The 21,887-nt window shown below is 36.3% G+C and overlaps 1 protein-coding gene across 1 annotated transcript in view; it reads right to left on the minus strand.

Moving 5' to 3' along the window:
* LOC118446420 (uncharacterized) overlaps window positions 1–21,887 on the minus strand; it is a 156,053-nt gene that overhangs the window by 77,390 nt on the left and 56,776 nt on the right. The window contains exon 3 of the mRNA XM_085659430.1: window positions 4,326–4,394. Within this exon, the coding sequence (XP_085515556.1) occupies window positions 4,326–4,394 (69 nt within the window). The remainder of the gene's footprint in view (window positions 1–4,325; window positions 4,395–21,887) is intronic.

Below are 21,887 nucleotides of genomic sequence, written 5' to 3' on the forward strand. Positions count from 1 at the left end.
CAAGAAATTCGAATTTTTCATCGGTCCTTAATATTTCTTAAAGGTTATGATTTTTATTTTCTCTCTTTTTTTTCTTTTTTTTTTTTTTTTTAATTATTTACTACAAATAATTTGAAATGTTCGAAATTTTCTAAATTGAATATTTATTCAAAAAATTGTATCTTTAAAATGAACAAAAAGATAAAAAAAAAGAAAAGAAAAGAAAATAAAGGAAAAGAAAATTAATCGAAAGCTTGTAAATTATGAGATTACTTCCTTGTGATAATAATGAAATAATAATCTGCATTAATCGAATCGAACACGTACCTTAGATCATCCAATCGATTCCATCGATCGATTCGTTCGATTTACGCGTCTCGTTCGATCGACTGGTATTACATACATATACATATATATATATATATATACATATATATATACATATATATATACATATATATATATATATATATGCATATATATATACATAGGTACATATATGCATATAAATATATTTATATCGCGGAAAGGCGGCGTCGTAGCGGCGAGAAAACGATCAGGAAAAAAGGTTGACACCCACCGGACCTAACGTTATCGTACCATCTCTGCGAATCGATCGGTCTGAGCGTTTATCGACGCCGACAAAGATATTTCTCGTTATTTATTAATTGAGTCCTTTGGGATTAGTATAACCGTGGCAATTAAGGCGGCGGCCAATAGTGTCGTGGCCTTTACCAGTGCTATTAAGCGTTATATTTACATGGTATTAGAGAAATCGCATAGATAAAGTTCCAGCACAGGACCTGTTCCTCTCTCGAGCAATGGAAATTAAAAATGTTGCTGGATCAAAACTACCGCAGCTTCCCCTGCATCACCCTCTCTAACCCCCTCGCACCCCTTACTTATACTCCCACCTCTTTTTTTCTTCTATTTTTCCAAGCGTTCGTATATCTACGTGACATTAAATCGCTTACATTGCTACTCGCTATGATATTATCGCATACTTCGTCTATAGCTACATAATACGTTCGCATAACTCCTTTCCTTGGCGCGTGATAAATGTATCTTTTATGGTCTTTTTTCTCTCCTTTTTTCCCTTTCCTTTTTTTTTCTTTTTTCTTTTTCTTTTTCTTTTTCTACTACTTTTTTTTTTCTTCCGTTTGTTTCACTTCCTAAGAACACTTTAAAAGACAGATATAATATAATCGATTGAACGAATGAGCGAGCGATAGAGAGAGAGAGAGAGAGAGAGCGATAGAGAGAGAGAGAGAGAGAGAGAGGGAGAGAGAGAGAGAGAGAGGGAGAGAGAGAGAGAGGGAAAGACAATCACTCGTTTCTTGCGTGAGAATTAGAATTATTATACGCGATAATCTGTTATAAACTGAGGTTATAATCGAACCTGACTCGATGCAAGAGACGAGTTAGTAGTATCCAGTATCTGTTCGTTCATACGGATAAATAAATTTATCCGGTAGTAGAGATTTATATATCTTCTTTTTTTCTTATTGAATGGACATAGGAAAAAGGAATAAAGAAGTTGTTTTCCTTCTTTTTTTTTCTTTTTTTTGTAATCGAAAAGATCAAATCACGCGTGAGGACGTGGGTTTTAAAATTAATCTACGACGTATCGCGAGCATTGAACAGTACATAGTATGATGAAACGCATATAGAAGAACGGATACATTCGTAGAATAAGTAAATAGATATAGTTAGGTTGGTATACGCGAAATGTCGTAATAAGAATTTCATTAGGTATCTGCTTTCACCGGCATTGGCGACATTTTATTGGAGGCTCATTAAGAATCGAATGTAAGTAAGTAAGTAAATAAGTAAGCAAGTAAGTACATACGTACGTACGTACGTATCTTAGTTCATTTGACTCGTCGATTAGAAGAACGATCCGATCGATCGATCGGATTCGTTCCGTGTTGCCCTCGAAGCAAATCGTTTCAGCCGTGCCGCAAGATAGGTTCACGATTGACTTTCCGATAAATTCCGAAAGTCGATCGTTGCCGGTCGATTATCGCGATTCTCGTACGTATATACATACATACATAGATACATATAGATATCTTCGAATATACATAGACAGAATAGGAATAGAAGTGTATGTGTAAATCACGAATCGTCGAAGATCCATTAGACACCGATCATCGCCTTACGTAATCGAGATCGTCCGATGTCCCTCGATATTTCGATCGCAATTTGAAATCTTCGTTTCTCAAAGTTGGCGTTAATCGGCCTACTAGTAGATAGTAACCTATGCATGTATGTATGTATTTATCGCAAAGTAAAACGATACTCGCGAGAGAAACCATACTCGTGACTATAAGATAGAAGGTACGAAACGATCGCTTAATCCTTCGTCAAGGTGGAAGATGTAAATCAAGAAGGGAACGATCGATGCAGACAGCGTCGCGAGTAATTCGCCCCGTGTCTTTCTCTCTCTCTCTCTCTCTCTCTCTCTCTCTCTTTCTATTCTCTTTTTATCTTTTCTCTCTCTTGATCGATCGATCGAGTAATATCTATCGTGAATATGTATCGATCTGACAGAAGAATCATTAAGGAGAACGATCGGCCGCTTTCCTGCGATTATAATAAGAACCATGACATTACGTATAAATTGCATTAGTTTTGTAGTAAAATATTTTTATTAGTCGATATATATATATATATATATAATGAATTTATAGTTATATAGTTATATGTTAAAATCTATCTACATATTGTAGATAATAGATAAGATACAATGTATCTCTTATCTTATAAATTATACATAGATCTTACCTTATCAGATTTATATTCGTATTCCTGTGTTATACAAATCTTTGAACACCTCCTAATATACCCAAGTATATATATATATATATAAAATATAGTTAAGACGTTACAACAAATATCGTATTACTCATATATATATATATATATATATATATATATATCTGTATTTCTAAATATATTCGTACATATACGTTGAACGAGTACAATAAAAAAAAAGAAGATAAATTTTATCCGAATAGAAAATCCTCTTTAAAAGGGACAAAGGGCAAAGGAAACAAAATTTCAAACACTTCCGTACGAATTTCTTTTCACCTTGCGGTATCTTTTTTTTTCGCCTCCCATCTTTCCCCCTTTCTCTCTCTCTCTCTCTCTCTCTTTTTCTCTCAGACCTCAGACCCCCTTACTCCCCCTTCATAAAAGACGACGAGTACGCCGAGCGTACTAATAACTTCGCGCATTCGTGCCGGTTAAAACGTCGCCAGAGGCGGCTTTCGTTCGTCGGCCCGTGGAAGCGGCATCAGAAGAATAACGCAAAGAAAAAGAGACCGAAAGAGAAAGAGAGAGAGAGAGAGAGAGAAAGAGGAGAGAGTGAGAGAGAGAGAGGGAAGAACGCCCTAATAGATTATTAATTTACACGTCGACTTTGTAAGGAAGGATGATGGTAGCGCCCTCGGAGAAGCTTTCCCTTCTGATCACCCCCCTCCCAGTCATCAACCTACCTCCCTCCCTCCCTCCCTTTACCGTAGCACCGTTTCACGAGCGCTCGGCACGGCACACCTGTCCCAAACCCGTCTCGCTTGATTATCTTGCATTATGCAAAATGCGTTTTTTATCGCGGTGCAGTCCGTAATAAACGGTTGTCCAGGATCGGTTGACATAATGCGTTGGCTATTACCCGTGTTTGAGAATTGAGCCTTTTTACTTTGACAAGCGGAGAGCACACAACAACGAATTGATCGGCATCGGTTTATATTATAGATCGTAAAATCGATAAGTTTTCACGGCTATCTGCGAATTTTCGTTTATTGATTATACAGGCGAATATATATATATATATATATATATATATATATATATATATATATATATAGGAAGCATATTGATAATATGGTTTCTCGTTTTCATTCGCACTCGTTATATGAATTGAATCGAGAGTATTATTGTTAAATACATGATTAAGTTTAGAATTAAATTTTGATATAATTAAATCAAACCATAGATTTTAATTTCCAGGATATACGACGTAGTTAAGTTGGTAATTTGAAAACTGGTTTCGTTAGAAAAAAAGAAAAAGAAAAAAAGGAACCTTAGTGTATATTTTAAGGAAATCGAATCGATTAAGTTTGAGTGACATTTAAAAAGATACGATATCGATTAAAGAATACGCTACATAGCATTAAGATAACTATTCGTTTCTTTGAAAAATATATGTCTGATCTGTGTTTTGATACGATACGAAGGAAACGTGTCGATGAAAGAAAACATGTCGACGACGTATGGAAAACGTTTTTATTTGATTTTGAATTATTTAATTTAATTTAATTTAATACGATAATCAATCGTACCGTGTGTAATACGGCGTGAAGCACGAGCCCAAGGGAATGGATCTAGGCACGTGGTGGTGGTGGTGATTTTACGTTCGGCGAATTCTTTACGTTGATCTAAACCGCGTCACTGCGAATGGATAACACGCGCGTGCGCTGCCAGAGGCGATTAAAGAAAGCGACACGGCGCATATGTCACAGCGTTCACACGCCCCGGTGGCACCGACAGACACCCACCGCGCCTATGCGCGGTGATAGTAGGTAACTCGGACCTCAACGTGTGTCTCTATGGATCGAGAGAAAGAGAGAGTCTCCACTTTTCTTCCCCCTCCCTCCCTCCCTCCTCTTTCCCTTTGGTGCTGCCGTTGCTGTTACTGCTGCTGCCATCGCTGTGTCGCTGTGTCGCTTGTCGTTGTTATTTTCTATTTTCTATTCTGCTCCCTGTTACAATACGTTCCATACTCTTAACTCTTCTAGTCCTTCTCTTCTTCGTACTCCTCGTTCTTCTCTGTTTGTAGTTTCGGCCTCGGCTCCTTGGGACTCGTGACCGAGTCGGAAACCTGGTAGCTAGAGCTCTACCTATCTCTCTAAGTGACCCTTCTCTCCCCTACCCCCTCCGATCAATGCACTTACCAAGTAAACCAACAGAGAAAATACTAACGCGGAAGAGAATGTACGTTTGTTGCTGTTGTTATTATTATTATTATCATTATCATTATCATTATCATTATTATTATCATTATTATTATTATTATTATTATTATTATTATTATTATTATTATTATTATTATTATTATTATTCCTATTATCATCATAATTATCATACTTAAGAATTTATTTACGATAATTCATTTATCGTACAGTAGCATCGGACATTTTAATTAGACTATAAAACGTTATTTCTAGATTTACGGAAAATTCGTTATCCTTTTTACGAGATGGAAATGATTTTTATTATTCATTTTTCTTTCTGTCTTTTTTCTTTTCCCTTTTTTTCTTTATTTTGTTCTTCCCTTTTTCATAAGTACCATCATCAATGGTCGGAAGGAAAGATCATTCGTTACAATTAGTGATTGTTAATATTAATAAATCGAAATAATTAGATGATAAATCCATTGTAATTATTATGTTGAATAGAACTTAATACATTATTGTACGTAACAGTGTTTCCTATCAATTCGGTCATTGTCCTGTCTCTATTTGTTCAAATATTAGCATATTGACTGTTAATTGTGATATTCCCGTAGTTATATTGAACATATTCAAATTTTATATACATATATATATGTCATTGGTACACTTATAGTTAAAATGAGGCATAGATAGGATATCGATGAGATTATGTTACGTGTGTTATGAATCTCCTGGCATTACAAATAAAACGAAGTGTTTGCTATCTCGTTTTCTACCTGGAAGGTACAGCGAGAGCTACTCGAGTCCCCGGTGAAAGCAAATAACGATGAATTTTACAGGACGACAAACGAAAGGATCTAAGCTGAGCGGCATAAGGTACATCGTACAAAGGCCGTTCATAGCTCATCGCTCATTGTGCATCCTTCGGATGATAGAGTGTAAACTTTCGATATTAATTACTCCTTGCTCGAGACTACCACGAGTTATTTAACGATTCTACGGTAGGCAAGAGGCATCATTTATTTTATTTCAACGATCGGATCGATTCCAGAATGAACAGAGCTTTCATTAATTCTCTTTGAGAAAGAGAAAGAGAAAGAGAGAGAGAGAGAGAGAGAGAGAAAGAGAGAGAGAGTGTATGTGTGTGTGTGTGTAGAATAAGTATTTCTAGTCTTTTAACTGTTAACAGGACTGCTAGATTTTTTCTCGATATTTTTTTTTCAATTTATACATGTCACTAGGTGACGCTACCTATGTATATATATATATATATACATATGTTGTATATATTTTTCCTTTTGTTTCTTTTCAAAATACATTCAGTGTAATAAATTTTTATCATTGGTACATTTAATTTATCACCGTACAGAAAAAATCCCATTCAATATTAATTATTACTTATCAATGGACGTCTTTCGTATTTTAATATGAAAATAACATAAGCGCGGAAGATTATTCTCTTTATTTTTTTCAATCTTTATGTCTCTCGAATACACTAATACATTGAATAGTCTTTCTTCGTTTCATTACTCCCTTTTACTCTTATCTCTTGGTTGGGTACACGTTCGCAAATTACGTTCTAGAATACGAGCGTGTAACTTTTAATTAGAGATTATCCTGATATTTACGCCGTGCGTTTGACTCTGAGGCTTTTAAACGATGAAATTCTTCGATCGAACGTTTCTTATACGTTAAGACGGACGTTGACATAATATAGTTTGATATATACCATAGGCTGACTCCTAAAGTCACTTATTCCTTTTAGAAACACGTGAAGAAGCTTCGAACTAATCTTACCCCACGCGTGCGCGAGTAATTTGCGAGGATGGTGTAACGTAGCCTTAAAGCAGTAAGAAAGAGAAAGAGGAAGAGAAGAAAAGAGAAAAAGAGCAAGGGAAATAGAAAGAGAGAGAGAGAGAGAGACAGAGACAGAGAGAGAGAGACAGAGACAGAGAGAGAGAGAGAGAGAGAGAGAGAGAGAGAGAGAGAAGAAGAAAGAAAGAGAGTATGAGTAAGTAAGGAAGCATAGGAAGGATACGTGGCTCGGATGAGAAAACATCCAATATTCGATCGTGGGGATATTCGAACGGTGGGGAGGAGCCTGCGCTAAGGCTGCTACGGGTCATTGCGAGCGAAGCCAAGGGACCATCGTCTTCTTCTTGCTCTGTTCCGGTAGGTGCATCTAGCAGACGTGAGTCAGTGCAAGAGAAAGAGAGACAGAGAAAGAGAGAGATAAGTAGTGAACGAGAGAGTAAACGACAGACGGAGAGAGAGAAGGAGAGAGAGAGATAGAAAGAGAGAGAGAGAGAGAGGAACACGTGCAGCATCCTCTGAAAAGGAGAAAGAAACAGATGCAGAAGCAATGCGAAAGAAGAAGTGAGAGAGAAAGAGAGAGAGAGAGAGAGAAGCAAAGGCGTACCAACCGTAAAATAAACAACCTGGTAATAAAACGGCAGCGATGTCCAGCGTTGTAAATTACCCTGACGGAGGCCTAACGCGGTACGGGGCCACGTTTTATGGACCGCCCTGCACAATTCCCGGATCTGCGCTGATGGCTCAATACCCCTGGCACTTCTCTCGCATGTACCTACATATGTAGTATAAGCGGCTCGTGCTGCGATTTTCGACGTGATTGACGTGCGAACGTCGATGTTACGACGAAAAGAAGCCGCCGCTAATGCCGACTTCTCTTTCTTTATCTTTCTTTATCTTCCTCTCTCTCTCTCTCTCTCTCTCTTTATTTTTTATTCTATCTCCCTCTCTCTCTCTCTTTCTCTCTCTCTCTTTCTCTCTCTCTCTCTCTCTCTCTTTCTCTCTCTTTGTCTGTCTGTCTGTCTATCTGTCTCGTTGTTAAGTCAAAAGAGTGCCCAATGATGATCTTCGATCGTTATCATACTATTGACGACGTACGTACGTCGGCGTGTACTTTTTAATTTTTTGTTTTCAAGGACTTACGATATACCTTCGATCCGAACTGATGGTAATTTTTTGTTGCCCTCTTTTCTTCTTTTCTTTTTTCTTTTTTCTTTAATCGTTTACGACATAAAGATTGAATCCTTCGATCACGTACGATTTGGAAGTAACGACAAATTAAATTAAGGATTATAGAAATTGATTAACTCACAATCGTAATTGTAGGTTCGTTTTTTTTCCCTCTTTTTTCTTTTTTCTTTTTTCTTTTTTTCAAATCGGTTCGTGTTAATCTTCGACTTTTTTGTTCGTCTCCGTTAAACTTTCTAACTCTTTCCTTATCTCTCTTTCTCTTTCTCTTTCTCTCTCTTTTTTTCTTTCTTACATGATCACCTTACCACCGATTTCGTAACGAAACGCGGAGACGGCGATGTACTCGTTATAGTTTTCTACGGTCAGGTAGCACGTACCAAGCGCTCTCGTGGTACGTACTTACTTACGGGTACGTACGGTTATAGAATGTATAGATACGTTTACACACATACATACATACGTACATATATACATAAATACTTACATATATATATATATATATATGTATATATATATATGTATGTATATGTAGGTACGCATGTATGTACCCGTACAAACTCTCTGTGAGATTTACTTACGTACATAAGTATGTATATATGTATATATCTATGTATGTACGTACGTATGCATGCATGTATATACACCTACGTGTACACATAGATATGCGTTGTAGGTTGTAGGTTGTAGGTACTACCTGCCTCGCGGTCGCCTCTCACGTGCAACGGGGCGACACGCACCGTTGATAATATCTTTAATTACCGGCACCTCGACCGAGAAGGGGCTTCTTCGCCGACTTGTCTCGACCAATGACAGCCACTCTCTCTTTCTCTCTCTCTCTTTCTCTCTTTTGCTTTTTCTTTCTTATCGATAAAAGGCGTAGTCCGCAGACTTAACGACGACGATTATAATTCGGCCCTGTTTTAACTGAACTGAAAAACTCTTGCAAATTCTACGTAATTTAGTCGATCAGACATGCTCACTTATAACTTTACTATTTTCCACAATGATCATTAACATTGATTATTAACATTATCATCATCATTATCATCATTATCATTATCATTATTATTATTATTATTATCATTATTATTATTATTATTATCATTATTATTATTATTATTATCATTATTATTATTATTAATATTATTATTATTATTATTATTATTATTATTATTATTATTATTATTATTATTATTATTATTACTAGATATTATTATGAAGAAATACGAAATTCGTTCCACGTTTTACGTTTACAGACGTCAGTCTCAGTCTCATTCTCAATCTCTCTCTCTCTCTCTCTTTCTCTTTTTCTCTCTCTCTTTCTCTCTCTCCCTCTCTCTCTCACTCACTCACTCACGTTTTCACCCTTTCGTCATCGTCCTTTGTTTCTTTATCAATCCACTAAGTTTTTTTCTTTGTTTTATTGCAAATGTCGTTAACTCTTAAACCCATACCCCTCCCTTCCCCACTCGTACCTTATTACCTTCTCTCTCTCTCTCTCTCTTTCTCTTTCTTTCTCTCTCCCCCTCCTCTCTCTCTCTCTCTCTCTCTCTTTCTCTCTCTCTCTCTCTCTCTTTAAAAGCTTGGCAATGCCGTGTCCGCGCTTCTAACCACCTCGTGGAATCGCTAAAGTACGCTTAATACGATTTTTAGATAGCCAACGGCAGGAATTTATGCTCGCAGATAGTACGATTTACTGGCTACTCCCGTGGAAGTTACTCTTGCCCTGTGCGAAGCAGGTTTCGCTTCCTTACAAGAACGAGCTAGCGCGAGCTTGAGCTTGAGAACGCGAGCGCGCATCTTTAATAGAAGAGAAAAGCGTACGTTTCTAAATCTTCCTTATCCATTCGATTTTTCGATTTTTAAATCGTACAAATTTAGCTCCCGTTTGCGACTTTTACACCTCGTTTCTTAAAGATATCCTATTCATTGTCATCGTACGTATAATTATTTACTTATCTAATAAAAATTCAAAATAGAAAATGATTCTGAATTCGTACGTACGTACGTACGTACATTACTGTTGTTGTTAACGAATTATAAAATAAAATTAAAGGGAAATTGACGAATCTAAAATAACGACGAACGTGATAAGTAAAATTTCTATTTGTTTCAAAATCAAAAATTGAATTTCAATCGAAATATTATGCATGTAACAATCTACCGAAACGAATCTGATTTACTCGTTTGACAATAAGTAAGGGGCAAATGAGTAAGCAAGCATTTGATTTACGGGCGATTTACGATCACGCGACGCGAGGGAGCGTATATCAAAATTAATTAACGTCATCGCCGGTGCGGAATAGAATTTTCCTGATAGTCGTATACCTTATGTTAGCCTTATGTTGGTAGTGGCATTAGAGTTGTACCGTGCAATGTTTTGCTGAAGTGAACGTAAAGAGAGAGAGAGAGAGAGAGAGAGAGAGAAAGAGAGAGAGAGGGAGAGATAGAGAGAGAGAGAGAGAGAGAGAGAGAGAGAGAGAGAGAGCGAGTAGCTCGGGACGACAAATTTTTCCGCGTTCAGAGTTTGAAATAGATTGGGTGCTGTGGCCATCCCTTTTCCCGATGCTCTCAGAGAGGCAGTCAACGATTTGCGCACCGTTACCAATGTTAAATGCGTCCCACGGCATCGCAGGACGCAAACTAATGCTCGCGTCCACCTCGTATATAGTCGCGACTGCTACCGCGAGATGCAAATGCGGGATTCCGCGGACGCGGCGCATAATGAATCCACTTTGCGCGGAGTGCGGCGTTTCTTTTAAGCGTTTTTTCTTCCTTTTACCCTTCTACTTGCCTCCTTGCCTGTTTCTCTCTCTCTTTCTCTCTCTCCTTCTCTCTTTTTTCCTTCCTTTTTCTTTTTTCTTTCTTTTTTCTTCCTTTCTTCTTACCCTTTCCCTTTTTCTTTGTTTCTTTTTTTTTTCGTTTCATTCTTCTTTTCTTTCTTCCTCATCTCGTTCCGCGCTGTTTCTCTCGCTCTTTCGATCTCTCTCGTTTTCTCGTTTTCTTTCTCTTTCTCTTTCTATCTATCTGACGTTCTTCTCGTCCCTTTCCGCCTCGCGTTACTCTCGCAGTTGTGCAGCCGCCGAGCTCGCGGCACTTAATGAAATGTCACAGGTGTCCTACCGATTGCCGAGTTAAATGTCGCCGGCTTCCCATACCCCGCCTCTCCTTCTCTCTCTCTCTCTCTCTCTTTTTCTCTTTCTCTTTCTCTCTTTTTCTTCTCTTCATCTCCGTATTATCCGTGATTTCGACTTTATAAGGAATGCGAGGAAGATGACGACGAAGATACCAAACCGCTTGGATCTTGATTTCTACCTTACTCGAACGGATAATCGGAGTTCCAGGCGTCTTCAGAAGTACGCTTTTAATAATACCGACGCGCGTGCGCTTCTATACCGGGTGAATATATATACATACATATATACATACAAATATATGTATGTATGTATATACGAGAGAGAGAGAGAGAGAGAGAGAGAGAGAGAGAGAGAGTAAATTAGAAAGAGAGAGGAAAGATTAGTCGTTCGTTTTTTTATCCGTGAAGAGATCGTCTGTGATATCAAATAGTTTACTCGTTCTTCGTTCAAACGATGTTAAAGGAAGAATATATGTTTCCCGTAAATTAATTTAATGAAGAATCTGCATCGGATATATAATTAGATTCTATTGATTTATCTCAATATAGTATTCAATAAGTTACTTAATACATCGGACTTTAACCGTATCAGACCTTAACCGTAAAGTATTTTCTCTCTCTCTCTCTCTCTCTCTCTCTCTCTTTTTCTCTTTCTCTCTTTCTCTTTCTCTCTTTTTCTTTCTTTTTTCTTTCTTTTCAGATAAATATATTGGAATTAATTTCTCTTTCTTTTTATTCTTCTTTTTTTTTCAAACAACGCACCAACAACTCCCCGGGAAATTTTACCGAAAAAATAATAATAAGAAGAAGAAGCAGAAAAAATGAAAAAATAAATGAATAAAAGTAAGGTCGAGATCTAGTTTCTAAGGTCGCTTTAGGGTTTAGTAGTCGTTTCAGGGATGAGTTATGGTTACGCATATGTACGCGTCGATGTATCGTCTAAAGATCTCGATCGTACGTTCACAGTCCTGTTTGAGTCGATCGCTACCTCTCCATCTCTTGGCTCGATCCATCGATCCGACTTCTCCGCTAACTATCTGCACCGGGGGCACTTCTTGCACATTTTTTTTCTTTTCCTTTTTTTTCTTCTTTTCTTCTTCTTCTTTTTTCTTTCTGTTCTCTCCCCTCCCCCTCCTGCCCCTTCCTTCCTTTCTTATTCTCTCTATCTCTCTCTCTCTGTCTCTCTCTCTTTCTTTTCTCTTCTCTTCTCATTTCTTCTCTCTTTTACCATCGTAGCATTCGAGGATCGCGATCTTACAAGGTACGTCGGCTATCCGTCACTGATCATTACGCACGTCGCCGTGCAAAGATTTCAATGTCCTTGTTAAAGGAGGCCTCTCATCGTGACCTACGACATCGAGCCGTTATAAGATCGATGGCGCGTTCGATCGCGCGTAACTTCGAAATCATTTCCTCCTTCGAATGGAGACTTTCTTTTTTCTTCTTCTCTTCGAGAGAGAGAAGGAGAGAGAAGGAGAGAGAGAGAGAGAGAGAGAGAGAGAGAGAAAGAGAAATGAGAGACAGAGGGAGACAGAGAAAGCATCTTTTATCCGAGATTTTATTCGCTGTCTTTATTTTTATTTTTATGCTTATTTTTATTTATTTATTTATTTTTTTTACCTTTTTCCTTTTTCTTTTTTTATCACAACATGATTAGAAGGTAGATACGACGTTTGAAAGTCGAACGATCTAAATGTGAGATGTAAATCAAATTTTTTCGTTATATTTATATCTATGTAAAGTGATATTAAAAATTATTTAATCGTTATTCTCAAAACTAGATAATTTCTTTTTGGGAAATATCTGATTCAAGTTTTTTTCTTTTTTTTTCTTTTTCTTTTAACTAGTAATCTTTGAAGTATCTTATCGGATTGATGAAAAATAAAAAAATAATTTGTCAGTATACCTTTCACGGGTTTCTAATTTCTATCAATATTTTGGAGATCGAGTCTCCGGTAACAAGAGATATTTAGAGGAATTCTATTGCAAATCCACTAATAACTTTGATATTAAACAAAATTTAACGTCGTTGAATATCGGGATACCCGTTATCGAAATAGATTGAATATCATTCGATATGGACTTTAACGAATCGAAATACATACCTACATATGTATGAATAATCTGTACGAATATATATATATATATATATATATATATATATATAAATATATATATATAGCATGCAATATGTATACCTATACGTTCGAATATAACTTTTTTGTTATTGCGCTCAATAGAAATCACGAGCCAGTTAAAAAAATATTTCAAGTGAGTAAACAAAATCATCTATCATTCGTTATATAAACTTACGATTAGAAACAAGAATAGTAATTGTAAGATTCCATGATTACGAATATGTTATATACTAACATATATATATATATATATGTATTATATTATATATATACGTTGCATCGTTGGTTTGAGTAAATTCGCGAATGTTTCCCGAACGAAAAGAAGTGGACGAGGTGGCCCCGCGGGGCCTTATCCACCCACGAGGAAGCGACGACCAACGTAAGAAAGAAAGAAAGAGATAGATAGACAAAGAAAAGGAAAAAGAAAGAGAAAGAGAGAGAGAGAGAGAGAGAGAAAATACTCGGCAGGTGAGGTGTCACGAGGCGTGCGAGTAATATATCGTTGCTCAGCCCATCGTAGGTGGGTGTGCTCGTCTCTCTCGCGCTTATTCTTCCCGTATGATCGTTGAGTTGTTTCTCTTCTTCTGTATGAGTCCCAAGTTCTCGGTCAGGCCCTTTCTAAGGCCCTTGTTCAAGCCCCTGGCGCTAAAAGAAAGAAAGGCTGATGTCGGTATAACGCGATACCAACTCTTTTCCTTTATATCCGAGTCTTCCTTTCTCAGCATCCTTCTCTCTCTCTCTCTCTCTCTCTCTCTCTCTCTCTCTCTCTCTCTCTCTCTTTCTTTCTAAGGTCTACGGTTTCTCTGTTCAACGTAGATCGCCATTAGCAAATGCCAACACGAAAGGCGCACGCCTGCGCTCACCTGCCTGCCACCACACCTCGCGGCATAGCCGACTTTCTTCCTCTTTCACCATGAAGCCTCCTCTTAATCCTCTTCCCATCCTTTTCTATCCTTTAAATACTTCACGCTAGTCTCGATATATATCGACCGACACGTCACCCGCTCTTCCGCGTGCAACGCACGCTTTACTTTACACGCCCTTTTCTCCATTCCCGAGACATCTTGGACATTCAAGTGAAGGTACCTCTTCCGGTACACGTTTTATTTTCTATGTACATTATATATATATGCGTATAATATATTTGTGTGTATGTGTGTGTGTAGGTGGGTGTGCTGAGTAACGGAAGATCTTCTTAACTCTCTTTCTATTGAGAATAGAAGAGTCTTCGGAAATTCAAAATTATCAATGATATTTTCCATTTCTAATCGATTCTATCGTTTTATAAATCAATATACATGTATACATTATAAACAATTCAGTAAATATGTATATATATATATATATATATATCTGTATCATATATATCAATATATGAAACATTGTTATGCTCGTCTGTTAGAGAAATGAAAATTCTGTTCGTGGTGCACGTATGCGACTCTTGTTAACACATTTTTCGGTGGAACTCGCACCAAAAGGAGAAACGAGTCTACGAGAACGAGGGAAAGATGGCTGATACGACGTAACCGTCTCGGTCGCGCACGGTCACGCACTCGCGAACGCGTATAAAGTCCCGCTTGCTATGCGACGGTGCACCCTCTCTTCTGCACTCGCGAGATCGATATGAATGTATATGTTTAATGTATATAATGTGTGTGTGTATGCGTATATATATATATATATACACATACATATATATTAATGTGTATAATGCGCAAATATATATATATATATATATATATATATATATATATATATTTTTTTTATCTTCGTGAACTCATAAGTATGAAGTGAAATCGAGTACGAAGTACATAGTATGACAAAATTATAGGACACGCGTTACATAATTCGTTCAGTAATTTTTGTTTTCTTTTTTTCTTCTTTCTTTTTGTATAGTTCATTCATCCAAAAAAAAGAAAAAAAATCTTAAATATTTTTCATGATTAGTTCGCACACACAGGCACATACATACACTATTTCTCACTTCGTATCTCTTGATTTTCCTTAGAAACGTCCTACCGAGAGTTTAATTATTACCGTTCGGCTTTTATCTCGAGACGTGCTCTTGGTAACGTTATTTAAGCTAATTTCTACCGTGCCATTCCGTGAAAACACGAACCGGCCGTTATGATAAACCTTATGTATGACTACGTGCATATAGGGATATAAACGTGTACAGGAGTGCTTCGTTTATCACGAGTATCCGAGATATTTCTTTACCGATGGTTCTTCACCCAAATTGTTTGCAATTTTTTTTCGCGAAAGTATTTTGAATCTATATATATATATATATATATATATATATATATATATATATATAATTGATCGTTTTAACTTGATCTTTTAATATTTCAAATTACATTGATATTTAAAATAAACTTATACCAGTATATATATATATATATATATATATATATAATATTATATTATTATTATATATAGTATATATATAATATATTATAATTATATATAATACATATATATATAATATATTATAATTAAATATAATAGGAAGAGAAAGAGAAGAATTCTTTGGAATCGACCACACCTCGCAAGGAGGTATCTTCTTCTTTATAATAAAAGATAGAAATAGAAAAATGAGAATGAAAGAAAAAGAGAGAGACAGAGAGAGAGAAAGAGAGAGAAAGAGAGAGAGAGAGAGAGAGAGAGAGATAAAGATAGAGATGGATAGAGAAAGAAAGAGAGAAGATAGGTAGAAAGTTATTTTCGTTATTAACGCGACTCGGTCACGCACACGATTCCACGATTCCCCGTGAGGAAATTTCATCGATCGATCGTATCGAGCTCTCGCGGACGCAGGTAGCTCGAAGATACGAGAGCGAGACGATTTAAAGGCCGTTTACTTCCTCCACGAATTCGTTCCGCACGCGTCGCGCCTTTTCCTTCTGCTTCCGCGGGTCAAAGCAAGGGGTCGAAACTTTCACCGTTGCTAGAAGCAATGACGATGATCGACACGCTCGATACCTCGATACCTCGATACCTTATTCCTGTAATCGAACTCGGTCTCGTATTTATCGAGGGATATAAATAAAGGGAAAAGAGTGCGAGAGAAAGAGAGAGGGAGAAAGAGAGAGAGAGAGACAGAGAGAGAGGAGAAAATTTGTTGCTAATTAAAAGCAACGAGACTCGAAGTCGAAGGAATCCGATATTATTTCGTGTTTCCTCATGTGATTATACACGTTTGCTTTATTAATTGTTAATTTTGAACGTATAATCAATAATAAATTTGATTCGTCCCAGAGAAAATTAACTCCCCGTTAACGTTGCCCGGCAGCCTACGAATGTTTTAATTAGTTTCACGGAAGGTGATGCACTCTCATTATTATCGGACTGGTCGAAGAACTATACATATACGTATCTCTTTCTCTTTTTCTTTCTCTCTCTCTCTCTCTCTCTCTCTCTCTCTATATATATATATATATATATACACATACATACATACATAAATAAACGAGTAGACGAATATACATAGACGAGTTTTACGGTAATTCGATCGTTATTAAATGAATTTCCAGATCTATCGGGAAATTAATAATAAACGATTTCATAATTACCGTTTATTCGTCGGCGATCAAATTCTAATGTGAACGAGAAATCAAATCGCGCGACATATGTACATGAGAATTCGAATTATGAATGCAAAAATTTCTCATAGATCTTACATTTTATTGGGGCGGGAGGGGGGGGGGTGGGGATATATATTATCGAATCGTTACAACGGGATAAGATTGCAAAAGGTTGGGATGAAAAATTAGCCGACCGTATCTAATTAAATGAAGTAAAAGGACAGCGAAAAAAAAAAGAAGAAAGAAATAAATAAAAAGAAAAAAAGAAAAAAGAAAAAGAAAAAGGAAACGACAACTGAGATTGAGAAATAAAAAGAGATAGGCGTAAGGAATGAGGAGCGAGGAAGAAATGAAAGATAAAAAGAGGAAATATATTGATATAAAATAGAAGAAAAAACGAAAGACTCAAGAAAATTTAAAAAAAAAAGAAAAAAGAAAAAAAAACAAAAAAGAAAAGAGAGAAGAGAAAACATGCGTCGATAGGTATTACGAAAGATTTCTTAACTCGGTTGTTGCACCGTTGTTCGCTTGCAAAAGTTAGCTTCCACCAGTTGGCGTGAGCGTGAAATTCTTCGTCTCTATAGATATTTATTGTGACTGACTAATGCCCCCAATCGATTAATATAAATTGATACATATTACGAGTCTCTAATTGCATCTCGCGCGAGGATCGATCGATACAAGTGGATATACAAGTAACATAATAATGTATAAAAGGGTGCAGGTGTAAGTGCATATCCATTTGTATGTGTTCGCTTTTTCTTATGAGTCATATGTTGTAAAACGTTCGACTAACTCGCCCAATGGTATAACGAGAATCGAGCTCGATGAGCTTTGATATCGAAGCGAACCATACAACGTATGTATATATGTATGTATACCTTCGTGTTCCTATGTAAGTTACTTACGTAGGTATAGTCAGAACTGAATAAAGAGGAAAGTATTATCTTGCTAAACCGTTTGTCGTAATGGACATGCATAATTTTTCCATTTGTTTTCATCTTAGTTCCGGGTTTTGTACAATGATCAAATGAAATATTGAAAAAAATTCAACAATGAGTGTCGTTCTTCATGTAGAAAGAAATCTTTTTTTTTTTGTTTAAGAACTGATTTATAATTTTGAAGCTCATTTTGCCTCTCTCTTTCTCTCTATCTCTCTCTTTTCTTTTTCTTTGTCTTTTTTTTTTGTCTTTCGCATCAACTTGATTAAAAGTAAATATTCAGTAAATATTTTCTTTAGTCGTCTTTTTGAAATTAAAAAAGAAAAAAAAAAAAAAAAGAAAAATCATAATAACAGGTACGATATAAAATATTATTTTAATCGTCGATGTTATACGTTCATTTTTTTTCTTCCTTTTTTTTTCATTTACCCGATCAAAGGTAAACGTTATTTAAATTTTTTTTTTAGTTCTTCTTGAAATAAAAAGAAAAATAGTAATAATGACAGTTATAATATAAAATATTGTTCTTATCGTTGTAAAAATTTTTTTCTTTTTTTTTTTTTTTTCTTTTTTCATATCAATTCGGTAAATATTTGTTTCAGAGGAAAAAAAATAATATTAATAAATATAACATAAAATATTATTTTAATTGTCAATATTATACTTATCACTGGATTATCTTTTAAACACTTTACGTTCGTTCCGTTGAGAGGACGATCGGCTAAACGCGCTCATGACATTTCCAGAGAATATCTCTTCCGACGGAATGTCTCGTGGCGTGCTCTTACTATGGTAAAACGAGAAGATAACGCGACGCGTACGATGTAAATGGTGACCGACCGAAGAAGAAGAAGAAGAAGAAGAAGAAGAAGAAATCACGAATCCGTTTCTACGGAAAGTTCTCTCTCACTTTGTTCCTCTCTTTGGACACCTCGTGAGAAAGATAATCCTTACGACCGGACATATTTGCATAAGTCGAAGCGTGAAAATGTTACTTTTATCAATTCCCATAGATTTTTCTTTTTATTTATTTTTTTCTTTTATATATCAATTTCAACGAGCGAAATAGTTATATGTCAAGAATTATTAAGAGAGAAGCACTTATAATATAATATTAAATATTTCAAGTGCCAATGTTATGATCGGGCGTTAGATTTTGGACGTGAAAATTAATATAATAAATGTCTTATGGGATTTACAAAATATATGTATCATAAGCAAATAATAAATGGACAACGACATGGAATATATTGTATAAGTATATTCACTCTGTTTGAATTAAAATGGAATTTAAGTTAATATAATCTTTTGTTCGCCCATCAAAGATACATGTATTTATAAGGATAATTTATTAAAAAAAAAAAAAAAAGAAAAGAGAAAAAAAAATTTGACTTAAAATATGATTATTTTTACTTGAATAAAATTTGACTTAAAAAATGATCACTTAAAATATTTTGTCCATTCGTCGTAGATATATATATATATATATATATATATATATATATATATATATATATACGAAAAGGACAACTTGTTAAAAAAAGAAAACAAAAAATTGAAGAAAACAAAAAATTTGAATTAATTCAAACGAGGTACAAAACAAAATTTACATTTAAATATTCGAGGATATAACAATTAAAGTACTAGTTTATTTTTTTTTTCTTTTCTTTTTCGAATGATATCGAAAGAAAGAAGTGGGGGAGGAAGAAAGAAAGAAAGAAAGAAAGAAAAAATGGAAAAAAGAAAGAAAGAAAGAAAGAAAGAAAGAAAGAAAGAAAGAAAAGTCATACGCGCGAGTAAATAGATTTACTTCAGGATCGTTGCGCAAGACGGGGTCGCGCGTAGAGTGCGCTTGCTTTCTTTCTTACCCGACGGAATTTAAAGCGAATAAATGTACGTGGAACACGATATCTATTTCATAACACCCACAAAGCGTCTCCGTGTGAGAACGCAATCGCGTCGTTACGTAATGCTCTCCCATAAATGCAGTCGCCAGAAGAATTCGCTCGCTCGGTTCGCTCGTTCGCTCGATTCGCTCGTTCGCTCGCTCGCTCGTTCGTTCACAAGATCGAGAGATCGCTAGATCGCAAGAGAAAAGATCCTTGTGTCTCTTCGTCGTCTTCTTCGTTTTCTTCGTCTTCTCCTTCATCGTCGTCGTCGTCATCGTCGTCGTTGTCGTCGTGTAACCATGTCGTTCTAATTTTCCATCGATGCATCTTATATACATACATACATACATACAACATACATACATACAACAACATACATACACATACATACATACAACATACATACATACACACACATACACATATCATAAGTACATATACATAAACACGTATATGTAGATACGAACTCATATACGGTGTTATACGTATAACGTGTCTTGGTGTCTTGTCGTTAGGTATTGTCGTTAGAGTAGGACTGCTGCCATTGTAAGAAGAAGAAACGACAAAGGGAACGATTATCGAGCGAGAACGGTCAGGATCTTTCTCCTTTCTCCATCCTTTTTCCTCTCCTTAACTTCATTTTGCAGCCAACAAGAGACTATCTTGGACAATGTTGCGTTTCTGATATATGTCTTCGCTTGTTTCCCGCGATCTTGAAAAATGGTTCTCCGCGTCTCCGAGACATGGTTTCTCTACTGACGAGCCATTCAGGATTATAATGAGGTAGATTACGAGTTTGTAAAAATAAAAAAAGGAAATGCTCTTTCGAAAGATCTCGTTTCTCTCATTTAATCGAATTTTCCTTTGTTGTTGTTGTTGTTGTTATTGTTGTTGTTGATTTTTTTCTTCTTCCTTTTTCAATTAACTTTTTTTTTTTTATCGTTCGTATATTATTAGAGAAAGAAAGAGAGAGAAAGAAAAATGATCGAAGATTTAATTATTAATTATAATTAAATGAGTGTATGAAATTGTTGAATATAGATAAATTTCAGAATATATTATATATACATATAAATAAATAAAAATAAATTTTGCTCCCTCTCTCTTTCTTTCTCTCTCTCTCTCTCTCTCTCTCTCTGTTTTTTCTTTCTTCTTTTCGAATTTTCCAATCGATTCGTCCTTTCAATCGAATACACGATCCATTCCAATAAGCCGTGAGGATTCTCGAAAAGAGTCGCAATGCCCGGTGCTATTACCATTTGCGGCCTCCCAATCGATCCGATCTCCTCGTCCTTATACCAAACGGCATACTGAAATACATTGAAGAGAAGTACGGAAAGTATCGGAATCCAATCGTTGGTGCCCACTGTTCTGTCAGACTCTTTGGCTACCGATTTCGTGCGAAAGAGAGTCAAAGAAGAGAAAGAAAAAAAAGAAGAAGAAGAAGAAGAAGGAGAAGAAGAAGAAGAAGAAGAAGAAATCTACGTAATTCCTGGCCAGGATAAATTCGCTCAACTACGTTTGATAGCACCGCCAGTGAGTAACTCAAGTAACTCAATATCAGAACTTTAACTATCCCTGAATTCAGAGACTTTTCTATAGTATGATCCTATGGAATAATAATAAATATATATGTCTATGTGTGTGTGTGTATGTGTATGTGTGTGTGTGTTTGTAAAGTTCCGTTTTCGTCCAACTACTAGCAAAGAGGATCCTTGATTTCTGGTGGGTTAGAGAAAGAAAATAGGCACGCATTTCTCTTAGTCAAGTCGACTCTCTTTCTCTAATGAGCAGCAGCCGGGTGCCGTACGGCGTGGGTGAACGTCTACTAGAAGAACCGCCGACGATTAATAGTACGGCAAGGACGATATAGAGGAGAGAAGCGAGCGACGATAGGCTAGAGAAATAACGCGATCCGATACCGATCGCTTTTAGAGATCGCCGATGTCGAGGAGCCACGAAGAAGAAGCGGCTTAGCAACTTCGGCCATAAGAGCCACCTTTGTCTCGATAGATAGATAGAGAGAGGGAAAGAAAGAGAGAGTGAGAGAAAGAGAGAGAGAGAGAGAAAGAGGGAGTGAGAGGGTAAGAGCATCCTACCGGATCCTCTACGAACGATCTATTTCGACGATGCGTCCCGATACCGTCCTTTCGGAAAACGAGCGAATTTAGAACTCCACTGGGAGTATCTTACGGCCTTATTCTTACTCGCCGTGCGATTCGAGATATCCTTCGAGCCTTTAATTAGGCCCCTTCC

The sequence above is a fragment of the Vespa mandarinia genome, chromosome 9 (assembly GCF_050613455.1).
Source record: "Vespa mandarinia isolate Hongniang chromosome 9, ASM5061345v1, whole genome shotgun sequence".
Lineage (NCBI taxonomy): Eukaryota > Metazoa > Arthropoda > Insecta > Hymenoptera > Vespidae > Vespa > Vespa mandarinia.